General features: G+C 38.0%; 1 protein-coding gene across 1 annotated transcript in view; it reads right to left on the bottom strand.

The window, feature by feature from the left end:
- Positions 1–21,898, bottom strand: part of LOC114062335 (rho GTPase-activating protein 10-like) — a gene marked incomplete at its 5' end in the record, with an annotated part of 82,083 nt that overhangs the window by 12,405 nt on the left and 47,780 nt on the right. Inside the window, one exon of the mRNA XM_027893633.1 lies at positions 9,582–9,744. Coding sequence (XP_027749434.1) covers positions 9,582–9,744 — 163 coding nt within the window. The remainder of the gene's footprint in view (positions 1–9,581; positions 9,745–21,898) is intronic.

Here is a 21,898-nt window from a genome sequence, read left to right as displayed (position 1 = left end):
ATCACTCAGAAGAACAGACTTCACAATACAGCGTTTATGAGTTCGTCTTATTCCAGTATTAACCTCTTAGATAGCATAAATCTGCAAAATACCACCAAAATCTAATAATTCAGGCAAGAAGATTTTTGTGGGAGTCTAAATTCACACCTAATCAAGGTGGATTGACCGAAAGCACAAAAGAGAACAACAACCACCCCAGTTATAAATGTAAATGAATAAAAGAAAGCAGGAAACCTAATTTAGATAGCTGATTTTAATCTTATTGTGCACTGGGATATTTAATTTCTAGGACAAAAGATCACTATTTCTTGGTTTACATAATGTGGTTTACAATCAAATTCAACTTTCACAAACTGGTTCTCCTAGCCAATATATCTCGTAGTCATTCCAGCAATTGCATATTTAAGCAGACATTAATTTTAATCATTAATTTCTAAATTTAGTACATTGTAAAGTGGTAAATGTCACGTTCCTTATTTAACAAGACAATAGACTTTCCTCTGGATCTGTGTCAGGCAGCATTTGGATGAAAACTGGAATTCACAGTGTATGAAACAGCATTCTACAGTTAATTCCACTAATAAAAATGAAACTTCAGTGTGCTGGGATCATAACTAGAGGGGTTTATCAAAACATGCTCTGCTTTTAAAAATGATTTACCACATAAAGAAAGGAATCATATGTATTAAGCTGAATGATGAGCTGGATTATGCTGACTATAACCATATTTTATGCTTAACTTTGGGAAGAGGATCTGTAGTCTTCTTAATGCATGTGAATCTTGCACTACACCATTTTTTATATTTTCCAATAATGGCATACCTTTGAAGAGCAGCACCTACATAATTTGGGGGTTTACTTTTACTTGAACTTGTTCTCTTCCTCCCATTTTTATAATAATTGAAAAATTTTCCTCAGATAAAATCCTTCTGCTAAAAGTGACCTCATTCAGAGACAAAAACAAAAATATGAAACATGAGCATTTGTATCATTTACTCTAAATAATGAGGACAAAAAAAATTCTCAGTGGTAAAGTTTATAAAGTTTGTCAGAGAGCAAATTATTTCTTCACCATTCCCCACACATAATGTATATATGAAGAATTAATTTTAGCTCAGTAGGTGAACCTAAGACAAAAGTTTTTCAAAAGTGAATTTAAAAAAATGTATCCTACTTGCATAGGCTAAACTATTCCACTTAAAACAATTCTGAGACTTAAAGAAAAAATATTTTCCTTGTGCTTCTATTTATTAAATTCAAATTGATTAAATTCAAATAGGAGGAGGTTTGGAATGAGATGGACTTTAAGTTCCCTTCCAAGCCATTCCATGATTCTGTGATTAAGATTGGTGTCAGACTCATTTCTGAAACCTGTAAAGCTACAGAAAATAGGAAAATAATATTCCAAGTATATCACCACGAGAGTATTAAAATATCTCTAATGCAAATTAATCAACATTCGAGAATATTTCACTAAGTGGCCTTCTCTCATGCATACCTCAGATGTGTGCTGTTTGATTTTCAGCAAGTGAATATTAACTCTTCCATTTAAAAAATATTTCATTGCTACATGCATAATTTTAATCTATGCAATTTACTTGATCATCTCTAGAACAACACACACCACCTGCACCTAAGATACAGAATTAATAACTTCAAAGATACTCAGAATAGAGAAGACACGAAAGGAATTCTCCAACCCAGGAAAGCAGTGGTCATTCATAAGAATACTTGTAATAAATAACAGATGATTTCTGGCTGAGACTTGGAAAGAAAAAAAAAAAAAAAAAACTACAAAAGAAAAGGTGTGCAAGTAAAGGAACAGAAGATGAAATAAAATCTTCAGATCCATGTCATGGCATGTTTATTTCTCAAGTTACAGGGGCTCAACAAGAAGTGTAATCTATCAACAAGTAAGACTACATCGTCCTTTACCAGACAGCATTATACAAAAGCATGTTAAAACTGGCAGGTTTTCTACAAATTCTGAGGCACTCCAACAGTTCAAATGGAAAAACACTCCAGAAGTGCAGGTACGTGGAGTGCCAGGCTGTTCCCTTCCCCACTTTTTTGATGAATTCCCTTAATACATTTCAGTTGTAGGGAAAGCACTGCAGCACAGCTCCTGAATTCTCCTGTCACTTGAGGTTCCTGGTTACCAGCAAGAGATTATACCCTAGGATCCAGCAGGGAAACAAAAGAAAATCCCACTTTTCAACAGCAATAGATTCACCATATTAAGAAGGGGAAAAAAATGTACAGCTTTAACTACTAAGCACATTCTGGAATTTGGGGGGGGGGGGTCTTGTTTGTTTATTTGTTTTTATTTACTGTACCTGGCTATCTCAGGAACCACTTCATTTTGTTGTTTCAAACAGAAGGTTTTACTCAGTAACAAAAATAATTTCCAATATTGTGTAAGCAATAAACTGGCTAGATTTTACTGTTTTTTTTTTTCTCAAAAATATTCTTGTGATAGCAAGGTTATCTTGCTATAAAGCTCTGCATGCCTTGTTTATCAAGATGACGACATATTAGAAAGTATTGCACATCTTATCATAGAGCATCTCAACTTTAAGAAGGTATGTTGAAGAAATCCTTTCTCCTAAAGGCTAAAATGAAGGAAATGCATTTCCTGAGGGTAGGAGAAGAAAAAAAAAAAAAAAAGCCAAGCATAACCATCTCTGTCTGAGGAAAAAAAATGCTATTGTCTAGCATAGTGAGCATTGGGAAAAGGGAGGAGGGGGGGAATGGCTTTACTGAAAATAAGCTAGAGATTTTGTACTGATACTCAGAAACAAACTCCTGAAAACAAGATTTTATTGGATGTTTATCTTGCTGGTTCCTAAGGTAACACAGCTAAAGAGCAGCCTCTTATCTTGAGAGCAAGGCAGAGACTCTGAAAAGAATCTACATGGCAACTCCTGAGGAAAAAAAAAGGAAAAAAAGGAGTTGTTTCATAGACAAGTTTGGCAGCCCCATGGCTGTCGTATCACAGCATCTGGCTGACAAACTCAGGGAAGGTGTTCTTGAAAGGCTTCATTATAAGACAACAGTATATATAAAAAGGTTCAGCTATTTCTAATTCAGTATGCGACCCAACACTGTCCACCACCAGATCTTCCTGCAAGAACCCCTAAGCCTTGGTGAGTGGGGAGGAGAGAAATACATGGGAAAAATTCTAGAAATTGTCATATACGCAGAAAAGCTGGAGACAAAATAGGACAGAATTTCCTCATCTTTGTTCCCCCCAAAAAGAAACTCTATCCTCAAAATTTCAAATATGTGACATGCACGCAACATTCCTGAACCCTCATTTATACAGAACACATCAGTCAGCACTGAAATAGAGGTTTTGTTAAACTTGGATTGCGAAGTCTCAGTGAAGCAGCTAACACATTAGTGAAATGATCTTTCACGCCAGTCTGGTAAATCCAAAGCTAATGTCTACAGCAGCTGTTCTAAGTTAAAGCATTTTTAAATGATAATGCAGACAGAGCAAAAGTGAAGTATGCACATCTATAATAGAGCTTATAGCACACTGCTGTTCCCTTTAAAGGGGAAAAAAAAAAAAAAAAAAGAAGGGGTTGTTTTCCCTGGAATCATGCAAAGAAAATAAAAGAAAAAGAGAGAAATAAAAAAAAAAGGAAACTTTTGCTCATTACAGTGCTTGCATCCACATCTTTCCCTGCCCTGAGCACACACACGACTTACCCTGTGCTCACACAGCAGTGCTGCTGTCAAGCCCACTGGAAGACAAGGAGATGGCAAGGACTATTTTGTATGAACCACATGACTAAGTTACATTATGCCTGTTTCAAAGGAGCTGCAAAATGAGGGCTCTTGCTCTGCTTGCATAACAAAAGGGTACAAAAAGAAGTGCCTGCTCCGCTAAACCCTGCTCTCAAACTGCTGAGTCACTGAAGAGGTGGCAGCTGAAACAAAAACAAACTGCAAAATAAGCACGATGACCGAACAGCTGTTAAAGCACCTTCTCTTAATAAAATAGGATGATGACACTAGATATTATAAAAAGTTTTCAAGACACAGAAAGTGAAGTCACTCATCATTTATGTAAAGTTGCAAATTCACACCACTGCCAGAAAGTACAAAAGAAACTACTACAATTTTAAGGAGACTATACATGCAGTCTACTGATGTGGATACAACAAGGCTGATGGGAGTTCATTCAGGAGTCAAATAAAATTAATAACTATGTCCAAGGGTTCTATTATGTTCAGAGCACCATCCATCTCTGCCCTCCCTTGCCAACTGATGGCTCTTTTAACATCAGTGTGCTCACCAGGAATTTGAACAGCTTGAGATTTCATGACGAATGAGTAGCTTCTTCCCAGTCCAGTCACAAAGACCCCGAAAGCACTCAGGATGCTGCATAGCACAGCTCTCATCACCATTTCGAAAGTCTCCGTGGATATTAAAAACTCCAAAGCAATGCCCATTGTCTAGCACTTATATATCATTGAGCTGGGTAACAGAATATTTTAGTATCAGGAAAACCAATAAAGAAAAATGTATAAGAAATTAAAGAAAGATTGGATCATTTCATCTGCCACTGGCCCCTTGCATATTCCTGAAAAGCCATTTACACTGGTGCTTCTATTTTTCCTCTGGTCTTTGAGTACCTTCAGCATTTGGGCTGTCAGGACTGTATCTTGCATGCTCCAGGAGCAGCATCCAAGGTGAGATTCAGTTTGGAAACTATGAATCTTACTATTCTTAGCCCAGAAATGTAATTGCTTTAACAAGCCCTGCACCCACCCACACACTCAGTGAAAAGGTTTGAGGGACAGGAATGCTTTCCATCCCCTCCAATTGCAAAATCCCAAAGGCTTAGAGAGGGAAAGAAGAACAGGTAAGGTAAACAGATACTCAGACAGTATCATCCTGAGGAAGGCTACTCCACATCCTGCATCATACCTCCACCCAGAACAACCATCAGAAGTCACCATGTTCCACCTCTCTGGGAAACCCAGAGACCTTGCAGTCTCAGATCCAAAAAATGAACTCTCCAGCTGAGGAACAAGACACTAGTTCTCATGATCTGAATGAAGAAGTGATTGTGCAGATAATGTAGAGGACTTCCAAACAAAAAAGAAGACTCTGGCCCAGTTCTGAAAACCCAGCACTGTGAGGTCTGTAGATAAGGCCTGGCATAGGGCATTGTACTGTAAAAGCACAAAGAAATCTCGTGACAACAAGGGGCCAGTTACAGTAACAAACCTTTCCTTATCAGAAAGAGGTCCACAGAAAGATTGATTACAGCACATACCGAGTCCAGGGAATACCAAGTGTTCAGGTTTTTTTGGTTCATTCTGAGGTCGAGTGAAAACAGACCTAAGGCACCCCATAGTATTCTAGGACATGACTTGTAATCCACCCTCCAATGAATCAGTCATTGCAATAAGGGAAACCTGCCCTAATCCTTTGGAGGTGAGTTGCCATTATAGCCAGCACTCTGGGAAAGGCTAAATAAGACAGACCTCATGTCAATAAATGGTTCTGTAAGTAAATTATATAATCAAACCAAAACGGCTGCTAAAAAGTTTCCCTTGCCCTTTTTTAATTTTATTATGTGACTCCACATATGATTCTCCATCACTTGCACTACCACCTACTTCACTATAAGAGGACTTAAATGAAAAAAAAAAAAAAATGCTGTCTTTTACAGACTTAAACTCACCTGTATCTTTACTTGCTTAGATATATTTATTAGACACTGATGTTTACGTCTAGTTTAGCTATCACTGTTACTTTTTGCATGTGAAAACCCATAATATAATAGGGTGAAAGTCAAACCATATATCACTGAGTTTCGACTGCATGTAAAAGGGAAGGTTGACTATTGCTCCACAGTTCAAATGCAATTTAAGAGCTATCCATAACCCCTCCTAATACATATCTCCAAATCCAACACCATCACCATTATCAAAACAGTTTGGGGACTAGCTTAGAAATGTTATTCAGCTTCTTAGTATCTGAAATCCTGAACTCCTCTTTGGAAATACATATTTTGAATTTTTAAAAAGTTGAGTTTTGTATGCCATAGGAATAAAAATCTAAGTGACTAAGGCGCATGCTTTTCAGTGCCAGTCAGGAAGGCAGAAAATAATGTCAGGGTCACATCCTCCAGCAAAAAGCTATCAAGCCTCTTGAAAAGAAGATGTGGCAGATTTATTTACTTTTTGGGCAAATGGAACAGAGAAACCAGAAGCTGAGTACGACAGAGTCTGTATGGGCACTTACATCAGAGAGGAAAGAGAAGGAACGCAAATGCTTTGGTTAACATTCAGATTGTCATTGCTGCTCTGTCTCAAAGGGAAAAAGTGCCTACACTAGTGGAGAGCTCAGCAAGGGAGCAATACTCTATGCAGCTCACAACCATAATTATCAGTTTATGTCTGAGATCAGCTTGTGCTAAGCATTCTTGAATAGAAGGGTTTTTCAAACAGTCTATGTGACACAGTGCTTCATCAACTAGAAATGGCAATTTGTCCATCCTTGGCTATTTGGGGTTTGAATCTTGTACCTACAGAAACTACTCTGTAACTTTGTGATTGACAGAGGAAAAAAAGCTCTCTATGTTCTACCATAGAGTGTATGCAAAAGTAAAGCATATTTATTTTTAGTATTTGGCTCTAAATGGAAGCGTGAGGTTAAAAATAACTTCAGGAAAGAGGTTAAAAAAAGTTTAGGGTGCAAAACAGTCTTAAAGCAGCAAACTCAGGTCTCCACTGAGAACCACCCCTGCCCTGGGTAATAAGAGCCAACCAATAACCAACTCTCTACTCACCCCTACAGCAATACATGACAACACAGGACATATGTCTGATCCACACAGATCTTTCAAAGAAAATCTAGCATCAGGCAGACACACACTTATAGACATGAAAACCAACAGCTTAACGGGGCTTCAAAATGACACATATGTGAAACATCACCTTCGAGTTACACCGTATGCACAGCACATCTTTAAATACTGATATGACAATTGAGCAGTCAGGGCTTTGTGAGATATTTCAGATTGGTGGTGTAGCCCTTTTCCCCTCTTAGCTTCTTTTACCACTCTGGCCATGTGGTCCCCTCCGAGTGCCAGTGAGGAGGTGAGGGTGTATTTGCCTTCATTTTATGCTCATCTCGCCATGCTGGAAGCTGTAGCTCCTTTTGTTTTCAAAGGTGGGACAAGGAAAGGGCATGCATCACAAAAAACTCTGCCAGGAAACATCATGGTGACAACAGCTATCATTCCGGAAAAAGCAAGCTTTTCCTTTCTTGGAAACAAATACCACAAAAAGTGTTCTTGCTATCCATCACGTACTCTTGCTTAAAGCAAACTACTGGTATAAACGAGCCTTGGAATATCTGACACATCTTGACCCACAATGCAACATCCCTCCCCCAGGAAACAATGCAAGAAACTCTTTTACCACAAAGAAGTCACCATCACCTTGTTGACTGCATAACTCAATAGTGATCGATCTCTGACAAGAGTAACACCCATGTGTTATAAACATCAGCAGAAACTTGAGAAACCGGATCCTCCTGTATATTTCCATTTCCCCTACACTCAGTATGGTATTTGCTATATGTTTCAGTGAAGACCTGTAATACCATTTTAGAGAGGATACTGAGACTTTAGGAATTGATTTTTTTCCAATTTGGCACAAAACACAAAACGTTTTGAAATCCTGTACAAAACAAAGGATTGTTCTCCACCTAACTCCAGGATAGTCCAATTTGTGAGAATCCATGAGCAGAGTTCAACAGCCAATGCTACATTTCCTGGAGCAGTGAGAGCTACCAGAGCTACATGAGGTCTACTCAATCACAGCCTTCCCTTGCCCACGGGACCCCCTGATGCATAATGATTGCTCAGGTACCGCAGGTACATTCTCCATTCCTCTGCCATCAATACACAGGGGCTGTTCCGGGTTGTGGTTTGGGTTTGGCTTTTATTTGTAAAGGCAAGGCCCTCTCAGTCATCAGAACTAGAAGGGAAGAGAGGCTAATCTGGGGTGAGAAAGTAGAGGAAAGAAAGAATGTAACATTCACAGACTATTTCCTGTCACTGTCTAGGCTTGTTACCGAGGTAATTCCTAAGCAAACTTCACAGACAAGCAAATGGAAGAAAGAAACTACTTTTGACAAATAATCTAAATGCACATACCATGCACCTTTTTATTCCTTCCAAACAGAACTCTAAGTATTGTTTCCAACTGAGCAGAAGACCTCAAGCCATCAAGAAAAATTTCCAAAACAGCAGTACAGTATAATCTTTTATGAAAATCAACAAATGCAAAACAATGCAACACTTCTTCAAATACTTGGAGTTCCCAAACTCTCTGGATGAAATCAAAACTTCTTTTATTCTCTAAAGTGACATTATCAGTGTTCTGCTAACCCTGTGTTCCTTACATAGCTATACTTGCTTTCACCAACAGTCCAGTTTTATACCAGCTAGAGAATCTTTTCCACACATGCACCTCTCTTTGTCAAATAAAACTTATTGCTGATTCCACCCAATTCTAGAGGATAGTACAGGAGGATAAGGAAAAAGTAACTTCAGACCTCTACTGAAGAAACAACATTTATGTACAATACCTATAAATCTGGAATTATTTCAATATATACAAGGAAAAAAATTGTTCTAGTTAATAAGTATTCTAATCAGTAGTTAATTGTGTGTGCATTTAGAAATATAAACCCATTATATGACAATCTATATATTCTCATGTGTTACATACATCTACGCATATATTTTACATACTTGCTTCATCAGCAGAGCAGGATACTCAGAATGCCATTATGGAAAATATTTGTAACAGATCTTTTCTCCAGACCTGCTCCTTCAACTCTTCTTGGCACTGAAGGCTGGAAAACTTTGTCTTGATACTGGTTAAAGTTTGCATGAATAGTAAACCAGAAAATTCAATTCAAGTTCAACTCTGATTTAGAAACAAGTTATGGTCAGTTTTTTGTGTATCAAACCAGAATTTGTATTACAGAGAGAGGACTAATATTTCCATGTTGATTTTTGCTAAATTGAAGTCATGCTCAAAAACTGAACATGCACAGAATCTACTGAAAGTGACAGACTGCACTGTCACTGGAAAACCTTTATTTTTTAAGAAGAGATTAACAAAGATAATGTTCTTAGACAACACTATCTGAGCACATACTTATTACAGTGTTTGTCCAAACTCAAAATTTGGCCCATAACCTTAATAGCATGGCATCTAAGTGTAGCTTAACACTGTCTTGAAATAAAACTAGAGTAATACATCATATAGAGAATAACTTAAATATTCTTTGTTTTAATAACAAAGAATATCATATAATATCATTTAATAACAAAGCATATCCACCTCAACATATAAATAAAAATAAATAAAAAGAATATCCACCTCAACCTATAAACATGTCTCTTTTTGCAGCAGAAGAAAACAAACACACTTATATGCAATTTCCAATATTCACTCGTCACCAAACTGAAAAGAAAAAGGTGTTTCATGTGCACGATCATACCAGTGGAAAAATTGTAACTTAATATTCAGGTTACTTACAGATTTGTTGTCCAGCCTGCAAGATCTCCACTGTCCATGATAAGGTGATTTCCATCCAAGAGCCCAGGGGGGCTACTAGAGAAGGCAGGTGTTGGAGACTGGGAAGAAAGAGAATCTATGCTCCCAGTTGGGGTGTCTTCTCTGGGAGAGCTGTGACTGTCGACTAAAAGAGAGAGCACAAGTCAGAAGGATACTCAAAGAATCTTATCATGAGCCAAAGCGTCTGCTTTGGTGATAATCTTACTGTCCCATCTTCACCAGATATTTTGGAGGACAAGCAATCTCCCAGTATTTTCCCAAAACGTATCACTGCACAATTTCCCCCATTTTTATCACCAGGCTATCTTCACAACACAATGTATTTCCAGTGCTCTCTGCAGCATGTGTTTTCTGTGAATGAAATGCTAAATTTTGGGGGGATATTTTTAGACAAAGGCATCACTTCAGATAAGAAAATAGTTTAGGCTATACACATTTGCTTGTCTCTCTAAAAAAACAGTCTCTAAAGATAACATAATACCCATTTGAGGATTGCTCTCAAGTACTACAAGCACAATCTTACCAAACATGAAAAATTGACATTTAGAAAGGTCAGAATAAGCAGGAGATTTCTAACAAATACACAATATCCAGAATGTTACACCTTTTTAATGGTGTTACTTTTCAGGGAAGTCATCATATTTTGATCTACTATTCATTTTCACAGGCTACTCTTAGAATATCACTATTCAGATATGATTGATTGAGAAAACATTAAAGGAACACCATTACTATCCCAAGGACAGTAAGATAAAGTTACCAGTGTGTCACAGCACTCACTGCAAACCATGCTGACACATCTAGGCAAACTGCACATTCTCCACTGAAAGACTAACCTTCACCCTCACAGCTTTTCCCTTCCAAACCTTCATTTAAATATAAGTTCTAAAGCAGGTGTACAAAATGAGGATGTTTGCAAACAATAATGTACCCAGGACAGAGAAGCTAGCAGTCTCAAATGGGGCCTGTGGTTGCTTTCAAAATATTAATATTTAACTGTTAAAAGGGTCATTTCCAGACACCCTTTAGGGTTACCTGCATCCTTTCCTCTGGCCATCCTAGCTCATGACCATGGCCCACAGGCCTGCCAAATGACATCATCACAAAAGTCTAGAGTGGATTAGATATCATTAAAGCTACAGTCTTTGTAGAAGAGTTCTGCTCTCTTAGGGACAAAAGCTTTGGGGAAAAAAAATGAACCACCAAGTCCTAATACATCAAAATAATATGATCACAAGCTGTTAAAGTATTGTGCTTGCTTCACAACCTGTATCTCCTATGTACAGTAATATACAAGATTAAGTCCTGTACAACGTTACTTTCCAATTCTAAATAAATTAGCATTTGCTCAATGAAAAATTGAGCTTAATTCTACTCCATCAAGGTAAGCAGTATTTTTGCATTGATTTCTTTATTTTTTTTTATTAATTAAAAGTGCAACAGCAAAAAGACATGGACAATGAAAAGCCACCCTCACTGGATAAAAATCCCTCTCACAACTTTATTACTGTCTCAACCAGCTCAATTCCTTCTGCTTCAAAGGCAGAAAATTAGTAAAGTACTTGCCTGCTTCCCCAGTCATCTCGAACTCACCCCCTCCCAGCAGTTCTCAGAGAACAACTTCCCTGGAGAGTAAAATGACATACAACTAAAAACAGTGAAATGATAAAAGTCATCATCTGGAAATTTCTCCCTAAGCAGCTGCTAATTTAAGGATCTAAATTAGCCCATAGTAACAAAGTGTGATCAGCTCCGAGGAGGAGAATATTAACCTGGGAAAGTGAGTCACTCTCACCGTGGCCCAATCCTGCTCAACTCACACCTCCCCACTGCATCCAGGACACGACTCTGCTGCTCACATTTACATGACATGACATGAGAATTGTAGGAGTGTCAGGTAAAAACTAATTAATTACATCTCATTTGCAGATGTGTCACAAAGATAAACATCTGAGAGATTAGACAGTGATACTGCAACCTTACTTCACAAATTCCTTAGAACTAGACTTCAGACCTTTTAATTCATCATAGTTTCTTTTCCAAGTAGTAGTATTAACACAACCTAGACTATCAAACTACATACACTGTACCAGAAGGCCACATTTACCACAACCGTTCACTTAGCATCACTACAACACAGTAGAAATGGCTATTAATCTGTTCATTAACATTATGAACATGATCAACTCACTGCACCTCCCTACAGGAAGTAGAGGATTTTTCTGTTGAATTGTTTTTTTAGAACACATAGAAAAGTAAAAAAAATACTAAACACTTCGGTCAGGCACAGCAGAGTCAATGCTGGAGACTGTAGTATACAGGCAATTGCATCTGACATTATCATAAATTAAACTGTGTGTTAAATCTTTCCTCAAAAATTACTTCTTCCTTCCTGAGCCAGTATTTTCTCACAGTCTGTACTGTTGCACTCTCAAGACTGAGTTTACAACATTAAAAACAAATCAGCTATTTAAACAGGAAAATGCCTGCTAAATTCTAAACACCCTCTAAAAACATGTACAAAGACACTTCACGCTTCTGATTTCTTCAATTATCTCCTTTTGTAAAGGAAAACAATATTTTTATTGAGGAAGAATTGTGTATAACTGAAAAACAGATGACTAATGACCATCTAGCACATTTTCATGATTAAAAACAATATATGCTCAAAATCTAAGTCTTGGAAACACGGGTCATTGCTATGATTTTAACAGTACAAAGATTTCATCCTTTATGTTGGTGCCAAAAGTTCTGCTAACTTCAGAAATTATAGTAACACCTGTGCATGGCAGAGGCCACAGAACTGTGTCTCATTATCCCTTTATTATGCTTAATAACCTGCTTTTGATTAATCATCTCATGTTGGGCCAAACTGCATCTTCCAAAGAATCATTGTCTTCAGAATTCAGATGATAAAAGGAATGGAGAACCAATTGGCTGCTAATTAATATACTTGCAAATAATTACCTTCACTTTGGTAGGCTTTATTTTCAGCCATGACCCATGTAATATGATTGCTAATTTTATATTATCTCTCATATCCAGTTTTTGTGTTCTGTGAAGGTATTTAAACTATCTCCTTTTTAAGTTTAACAATTAATCTCTTACTGCAAGGGATTTTTACAGCTTTGGAATCATGCACCTGTTCTATAAACCTGTTACAATTTCGCAGTACTTTTTCTGAAGAGCACACATCAGATGTGATTCTATGCTTTTTTTTATTGCGGTCCCACCAGAACCACATTAAGCGTTAAGTTCCACCACTTACTCCTATTCATCAGTCCCCTCTTTGTGCTTCCAAGGTTGGCACTTTTTTTGCCATTGCTTTAAATGAATAATATGATAAGCTCCTTGCCCAGTATGACCAACAGACTTAGAGTCACCATTTCTTAGGATATAGTGCTCCATTCTGTAGCTATGGGCTACATCTTCCCTCTAAAATCTGTAAATTTATTTCTCAATACAATCACATTTATTTTATTTGAATGGGTGCATCTTAGCATGTGAACACAACTCCTCCTTGACTGCCTTTGTCATTATTAGCAATTCCTCCTAACTTTGTCACATGTGTAAATATATCATTAAGGATATGTATTTACCTTTCTAAATACTGCTACTCCATTAGCATTCCTCCAGTTTCTTTCCACTTCTTCAGCACGCTACAAGATGTTTTCAAAATTAACAGTACCAAGCTATACAACCCCTTGACCAGAGAGCTTTTGTAGGACAAGTTAGGTGGCTTTGCATTATTCAAAGTATTCACCTAACAAAAGGCCTACCTGTGAACATTTCTGTTTGATCCTGTTGATCTTAAATTCCACATCGATTATCATGGCTAAGTTCCTTCAAACACTTCTTCAAAACTTTTAAGATACAGTGACTCCTAGCTATTTCTTCTTTTCATCCCCCTACCCTTTTCCTGTATTTTGCTTTGTATAGCCACTAAAGGTCTTAAACTGCTGGAGATCAAAAAGCCTTTTAAGTTTTTACATGCTTTGTTTGGTAAAGCGTGTGTTAAGGACTTTCCTAGAATTGAACCAGTTTTATGGGTTTCATCTTACCTCAGAATTCAGGACTCCTAATATTGATAGTCTAATATTTTTTTACCATTTCTCTCCTCTGACTCCTCTTTACCTCCAACATTGTTCTCCAGTGAGCAGTATTGTCAGGTTTCCCACTGCTATGAAAGGGCTGAATGCCACATTGGACTGACAGGTCCTTTCGAAGAGGAGCTCCAGAAACTGCCTATTCTTTTCTAACCATTTGAATTCTAATGAGCTCTTACATTATAAAACAGGCAAGATGTGATTCCCTTTAAAGCTCATTTATATTATTTTTGAGCATACAGTTTGGTGCTCTTGGTGCCTTCATCTTCTCCTTCTAAAAATGTCAATCCTTTTTCTCTCCTGTTACACTCATCTTTGGGTGCCAAGGAGTGCCAGAACAGATGAAGGACATGAGGGTTCTCAGTGTAAAAGCAATAAGCCTGTATGACATCTCACAAGTCTTTGTCAACACTCCAGCCATCAGCTCTTCACCTTTTCTTCTTCATATTTGTGGAAAGGCTCTGAGTGCCTTCAGTTTGGCCATCTTTCTAGAGCTGCCATCAAGCTGCTTCTACGATTCATCTCCCCATCCTACGCAAATAGGTGTAAGATCCAATTTTATTCTCAAGAGAGTTAAAACTTGTTTCACATTCTCACCACCTTTCGCATACTATTTAAATTTTTTGACTGCTCCGATCCTTTTAAACTGTCATATAAATTATCTTCTTGTTTCACTGATCTAATCACAACACTCATCCAAGCCTTTGAGCTTTCACTGTGCCTTTGCAACAGATACCTGTGCTTTGCCTTTAGGGCTGTTCGTGGTTCAGACCAGCCCTATCTAGAAAATTAGATAGCTTAGGCTGATCCTAACAATTTACTGCTGTGTCTAGCTGGTGCTACTTACCATTCAGTTTCTAACGCAAATCTCTTTTCTCCCTCCCCACTTCCCTGCCTCTTGACACCCTTTCTCATAATGTCAAATCCCCACAAAGTAAGTGAGTAGCTGTATAGACTAAGACCTACCTCATCCAGCTTTTCTCTGGCAAATATGTAACCCTCAAGTCCTTCTCCCTTTTGTCTGGATGAGCCTCAGATAGTAAAGGCTCTCAGATCCTCCATATCAGCTTTTACCTAACTGAACATGACATGCCTCTCCATTGCCTTTTTTTCTCCTTTTTCCATCTGGCTAGTCTAAGAATATTTTTTGTTGGCATCCAAAGTTGAAAAAAGAAAAAAAACCCTGAAATACTTTGGCAGTGTCAATAATCAGATCCTTACTTTACTCCGAGAATCCTAAATAAGAAAAAACATTTGTAATAAGAACTACGAAAAGCAGAGAGCTAACACTTTCAGTGACTTGCTTAGGTGACAGAGTTGTCTTCCAACTTCAGCTTAAGTAAACTAACGAATTACATGCTTTAGTGTTAAAAGCAAGACTAATCTTTAACATCAATATTACAGCTAACACCTAGACTTTAAGGGCAGCCAGAGAATGAAACAGTTTATGAAAATTACTGTTTCTGGAGTAAAGGAGGAATATATGACTGTTTCTGTTGAGATATACAGAACAGGCAGAACAGAACTGTCATACAGGTTTTAAGTGGTCATCACATACACAAATCGTGGTAAAATAAGAGGATAAAATCCCATGCCTAATTCCACTTTGACACAGTCAAAGGGATGATGGAGAGAGTTACTAAGGAGAGTAGATTAAAGATGCTGCAAAATCCCCATTACCACCTTCAAGCTTGACATTTCTGCATGACAAGATGGGGAAGCAGCAGCTGTACTGCTGTGTAGCCACCCATCCTCCCCCATCAGCATCGCAGCTGCATCCAGCTCTGAGTTAACAAACATTCGTTCACCACAAATAGCTAAACTCCCACAATAATACAGGAGTTTAACCAAGTAGAAAGTAGCTTTGCTTTTGTGTTATTTTGTGGGTATGTACTATGTTTTGTTTTTAAGAGGAATCTCATAGATAAGTATCATCTATCAAGCAAGAACTTAGTTCCATGTGCTAGAGTTTCAGCATTCATAGAAAACAGGCATGAAAAACATAACCAAAGTTTAGTTGCCTTAGACAGTTAATAAATCTTGAAATGATCCCATGAAACAACATACCAATGACTCTGGAAAGGATTTAGCCATTCCTGGAAAGCTAGAAGTAACTGCATTAGAGAAAGCTTTCTGTGACAGTCAGTGTGATAACAGGACCGTGCAATCAAGAATAGCCTTTTCTAGACGCAGGGTTGCACCCTTTGTTCACTGTTTACAGTGCAATTCATCCTGTGGTAATCACACCAAACACCAGGTAAGCTCAGACATTCTTCTACCCCTTCAAATTTTTAAAGTTTTCTGAATTAAAAAAGCCAAGTTATCTGGTCCTGAGTAAATTAATAAACTGCATACTTTTGTTTAATACACCACTGAAACTGGTCAATTGTTTATTACTCACCTTCAGACTACATAAACTGTTCTTTTTAAACACATTCCCATATCAAGGTGAAATCCTGATTGAAAGCTAATAGTGACCTATTTTTGGTTAAAAAAATAATTACAGATAATGCTAGAACTAAACAAGAGAGTTATTTCACTACTCCTGAATAATGGATATTTTGGAGGTCAGATTCTTGTAAATGCTCAGAAAAATAAACTTGTATCGCCGCATTTCATTATCAAAAAGTATCCATTACTACCCTCAATGTGTAGCAAATCCTTTGCACTGCAGCACTGCCCTAGCAGGCAGTCGGTTCTTACATAAATCTAGACATCATAGCCTCATACAGCCTGGAGCCAGTGCAGCTTTCATGGAGCAAATGGACAGCAGACAGCCCACATACCCATCAGTTTCGTGCTGCCTGGAAGAGCACACACAGTAAGAATCACATCTCTACGCCAGCTATTTTTTTCTCTCAGACAAAATAATTGCCACAATTATTAGAGTTGACTACAGTTTTTCCCAGATAAAGACCAACTTTGATATATTCCTCAGATTTGCGCATGTACCAGCATGTGTATCTTTGGGTACAAAGGAGCTTTCCTGTAGAAAGATTGTTTTTCCCAACTCCACAATGATTCAAATACGTCAGAAAAAGGAGGAAGCTGCACTAGACAGAATTTGCCTCAAGACTGGCTGACGCAACTCAAGAATTGTATCCAGAAAGGTGGGTGTTTGAGCTGGGGCTTGGAAAGGGAAAGAAATGTGCTCATCTGCAAGTTACTAAGGGGCAAGCAGGGTTTGGGGACCATGCCCCTGCCCTGCCCTCCTTCTTTTTGATAATTTTTTATTTCTAAAATACAAAGTTCCATTTTAAACAAACGTCTTTCTAGATATACACTTACCCTGTATTATTAAGCAATTAACCTGTAAAAATTAAGCAATTATTTCAAAAAATATCTCCCTTACTGCAGGTCATCTCTCAAAATTCAGGAGGAATACTGCTTGGAATATTTTACATCAGTTGAATCCCAAAGATACATAGCCTTTTAGCTGAGCAAGCTAAAACTAAAATGGGTAAAGAATCCCAATTTATTCCTCAAGCTGTGGAAAAACCATTTCAAGACAGAACCACTGATATGATGTTGGGGTGCTAATTTATATCACATAATTAAATTTTGAAACACAACAGAAATCAGATACAAGCATGCAGAGGGGTTCCTCTTTTGATTTGTGTTACACCATGATAACTCGAAGATTACTCATTTTTTTACCAGAGCTTGCTTGGCAGGAAACCACACATGACCTCCAGCCTTACCAGGCTGGCCAGATGCCACAAAATTTCATAGCTGAAAAATGCAATGATGAACTGAAGCCACTTCCTGAAAACTGTGACATATAGCAAGATAAACAGACTGTCCCACCACTTTCATAGCTTTTTGGTAGCACTGAGTGTTTTGGGTTTCCACCAGTCGAGACAACATTAACCTGTGGTCTAGCCCTGTACTGAAATACACCAACAGAACAGCTCTAGTCTAATAAGAACTATGTCAGTAAGAACTCTAGTCAATAAGAACTATGAAAAACCAGAGTAGATCAAAAAGGAGTACAATCACCAGGGCTAAAAGTTCCCTAATTCAGCAGCATCTCTTAAATGACATGAAAAACTCTTCCATGTTTCCTTGTCTGTTTTGCTGGCAATTCAGCGACCAGTCACCTGGAAAATGTGTCTGTAAGGGTCCTTCCACTCCCAAAAGGGTGTTCAAAAACTCTTTCCCTGAGCTGTCGAACCAAGGTAATGTCATGCTGTTTTCTCCTCTTCTCTTGTATTTAGATTGCTTCACTGGCAATTACTTCCTGGGACTTATTAAAAGAAGATGTTTCTTATCAATAATTCCACAACCCACAGAGGTACTTGGATAATGACACAGACTAACTGTTACCAAATTGTTGCTGCGATTGGTCTCTTGTAAGAAAGCCAATCCAATATGCAATTCCAATATGCTGCTGACACCTGGCTGTGCCTCCTTACTCATTTTGTTCACCTCTCTCCTTTTGCCATAACAGTGACTTCAACAGAGGAATGAATGAAGTAGGATGCCTATGGCTTACCAAAAAAAAAACAGCAACGGAAAACAAGCTAAGAAGCCCTTAAGGAAATCTTGTCAGCTCTTTCAACTGAGCATCAGGTGACATGTTTGTTGAGGAACCTCCTTATTTCCCTGCTGATCATTTAAAAGGCAGCAATTAGGAAGACAGATTTTGCTACCTCAATAAAGTTAAGACAATATTGTCTTCCATATCTGGATTCTTCCACTACTATCCATGAGGTCTCTGAGGCTAATTCGCTTGGCCCCAGTCACGTAGTCTTAGATGAGACTGCAATCCTAGGCAAGCCAGTCCCACCACTGCTACTTCTGTGTGATATCCCCTAAGTGCACCTTCAATCTGCCCGTTTGTTCACCTGCAAGAACAGTGGGAAGGAAAGAAGTGATAGTGCAGTGATTCACCTTGCACTGAGTGCAATTCTCAAAAGAAGAAAACAGAAAATAAGAGAGAAAACGAAGAGAAAATAAGACACAGACTTCCAGAAGTAAATGGGAAAACATGAATACATTTTTTTCTGACCGAATGAAAAACACTGACGGAGGGGAACAAAACAGGAAGAGGAATATTCTCTAGCTTACATATCAGCCTTACAGGAAGTTCATCAGCTCTCTCCTGCAAGATCTTCTCTGCTGTTCTTGTCACCAGTGAAGGGGAGCAAGAGCATCCCATGTGAGGAAACACCTAATTCAGTGAAATGCACACTCTCATCCATAAGAAAGTGATTGGTGAGCTGAACAGTGAAAAGTCTTTGTTTTGTGTGCTGGGTGAGAGAATTTTCTTTAACCAGCAGAGGTTGGCCAGGGCACAGCTGGCACACGGCAAAGATACATCAGTGACTTCCATGCCTGGGATTAATGGCTTTTAGCATGCCAAACTGGCCTTCTTACAGTATTATGTGCCCCTGCATGTCTGTGTGCAGAAGGTAGAGAATTAAAGAGATGAAGGATTATTACAGGAGATCAGAGGTTTTTAATAATGTCTGGCCTCAAGGAAAGGCTGACTCTTTCTCCTGAACTCCTCATTCTTTCTTTGAGTTCAGATTTTAGTTTTAAGTTTATTTAAGTTCCCTTTCCCTGCCCCTCTGACTCCTGTTCTATGCATGCGTGTGAACACGTGGATGTGTTTACTTTGAACATTTCTACAGCCTCTAGATTTTATACACTGAAAGCAGACAAGCAATGGCAATGATACTAAGGCAATTCTCACACCAACCATGAAGATCTGACACACCTCATTCTAAAAGATGTAAAATTCAGATGTTTACTACATCATGACACTTAAATTTGATTTTTGATAACTGTGCAGCAAGTAGGCTGCAGCAAGTAGATTACTCACAGGGACAACAATGGCCAAACAATGTATATTGTGTATACAAAGTATGGGCCCAGATTATTTCAAACCTCCAAGAAAATAAGTACCTTCTATGGACCCAAAACTTTCCAAGCAGAAGTCAATTATCTGATAGGAAAGTAGGCCTCTATACATACCCACTATTACATAAGAAAAAGCTTCACCTTTACTGACAGTAGCTCAAAAGCACTTTTAAATTTGTATAGCAGTCATCCTACTCGGAGCCATCAGGTGGAAAAAGCTGTGATAGATCCCATAGAATCACAGGAACTATTCTTGCAGCAAGATGAAATACAAACTGTCTTAAATTCTACATGGCAAACAGCAGTCACCCTGATCTCCCCCTCATGACTAACACTGGTGCACTTATTTTGTGACAGCGTAGCTGTGTTCTGCTCAGCTGTTAACAATAGCTTTGTAAGCAAGTGTTGCAAGCCCTTATGGCTTTTTGATATGCCTATGTAGCTGCTTTTCTTTCCATTTCCCCTGCTATGTGCCAGGTTACAGAAACACTTCCAAGCAGCAGATTCAGAAATAGAAAGAGTTCAAGGCCAGGTTTCACACCTGCAACCTTGCAGCTCTGGGCTGTTCCAGCCCTGAGGACCAGTCTCATTATAAATCCAAGGCTTTCTCTAACATCCCAAGTTTATGTTCAGTAATTCCAAATGAAGTTTATAATTTTTCACTTATGTGTTTGGGGCAGGAAGCAATGGGAGGAGGAGGGAGAGGGACTATTGCATGGAAGCTATGTAGCCATTACATGTGTCATGTTTTCCTTTGATGAAGTAATTCAATGGAGTTCATGCAAATTAATTTATCCCCCAAATTAAGATGCTGTCTCGCTCCAATTCCCCACAAAAAGTCAAACCCAGCTACTCCTATTCAACATTAACATTCCATTCCTACTTATGCTACCCTAAATATTTCAAGGGTAATATAAGTCAGCATAAAGTTTTAAAGGGTTAAGTAGCAGTTCTAATTCTTATTTCTTTTAGAATTCTTGACAAATAACTGCTTTCAAAATCACTATAAATATAGCATTTAGTTTACAGCAGCAACAGAAAGCTACCACAAACACCCCATATGAGTTCCAAAGTGGAGGGGATTGGACATAAATGTCTTAAAAACAGAACAATGCAGCCCCCCATATGATACTATTGTGCTGTGCCCATGTATGTGCCAATGAGAAACTCTGAATCCTAAAGGGTATTCAAATAGAATAAGGCATCAGCAAGCACTGTGGCTTAAAAGGAATATTATGATTTGTTTAGAAAACAAGTTGTTCTCTAGTTGGGCAAATTGCTACACAAGACCCATATTTTGACTCCAGGTGTGATTTATGCAACCTATGCTGATTCTCTTGGATGGACTGCCCTATTCTGCCTACCTTAGACAGGACTTTTCTCCCCATGTTGTTCTAGTAGCCCTGCAAAATAGTTTAATAATCTTTAAGTCTCTGGTTTTGAAAAAAAATTGCATCAAACAAACAAGAAAAGCAAAACACCCCCCCCCCCCAAAAAAAAAAGCAAAAACAAAACCAAAAAAACCTGTTTATTTTGCTACAAGATGAGAAAAGTATATAAATTTTAAATAAAATTGCAAGGGAACAAAACTTTAACTCTGCATTGCCCTCTAGAAGAAATAGAAATGAAAGCTCTCTTCTGATATATATTGACTGTCCAAATGGAAAATAAAGACCCAATGACATTTTTAGAAGAACAGGATAAACATCTCCCTGTTCAAGCTAACAGTCTTTCCCTCTCTGCACAGAGAAATAGAGAGAGAATGAAAAGTCATTTGTATATAGCTGAGACTGTAAGCCACGGGAGTTTCTGCATCGTTACTTAATTCACTCTTAAATTAATTCAGTTAATGAGGAGGGAAGAAAAAAAGAATTTCCAGAAATATTAAAAAAAAAAAAAAAAAAAAAAATCAAACCAAAAAACCCTCAACAACAAAACCAAAAACCAAATCTCATGTCTCCATTTAGAATGCTAGAAAACTCTGGAAATGATCCTAATGTAGATTTCAGACAAATCTTCAATTTTCTGAAACAAGAACTTTGGATTTAGGCCACAAATGAAAGTAACTCAGAGTTCCCCATTAGGTCTAGTTCTACTTGAGATACTAGGATATCGAAAAACTTCAGAGTGAAAATTTAGTAACTGGCTTACCACAGAGGAAAGAAGCTGAAAGAAAAACAGACACTATCATCTGTGACTTGGTCTTTCAGGAAATGAAGATCCTTATGGTAGTAAATATAATACTTGAATTGTTTGCAAATAGGTTTAATCATCTAATTTCCATGTACAAGGAAGGAAAATCTATGC

The sequence above is a fragment of the Empidonax traillii genome, unplaced genomic scaffold, assembly GCF_003031625.1.
Source record: "Empidonax traillii isolate 1590-97213 ecotype Southwest subspecies unplaced genomic scaffold, ASM303162v1 scaffold399:size634673, whole genome shotgun sequence".
NCBI lineage: Eukaryota > Metazoa > Chordata > Aves > Passeriformes > Tyrannidae > Empidonax > Empidonax traillii.
The sequence above is the reverse complement of the archived record's forward strand: the minus strand, read 5'-3'. Positions and strand labels throughout refer to the sequence as shown.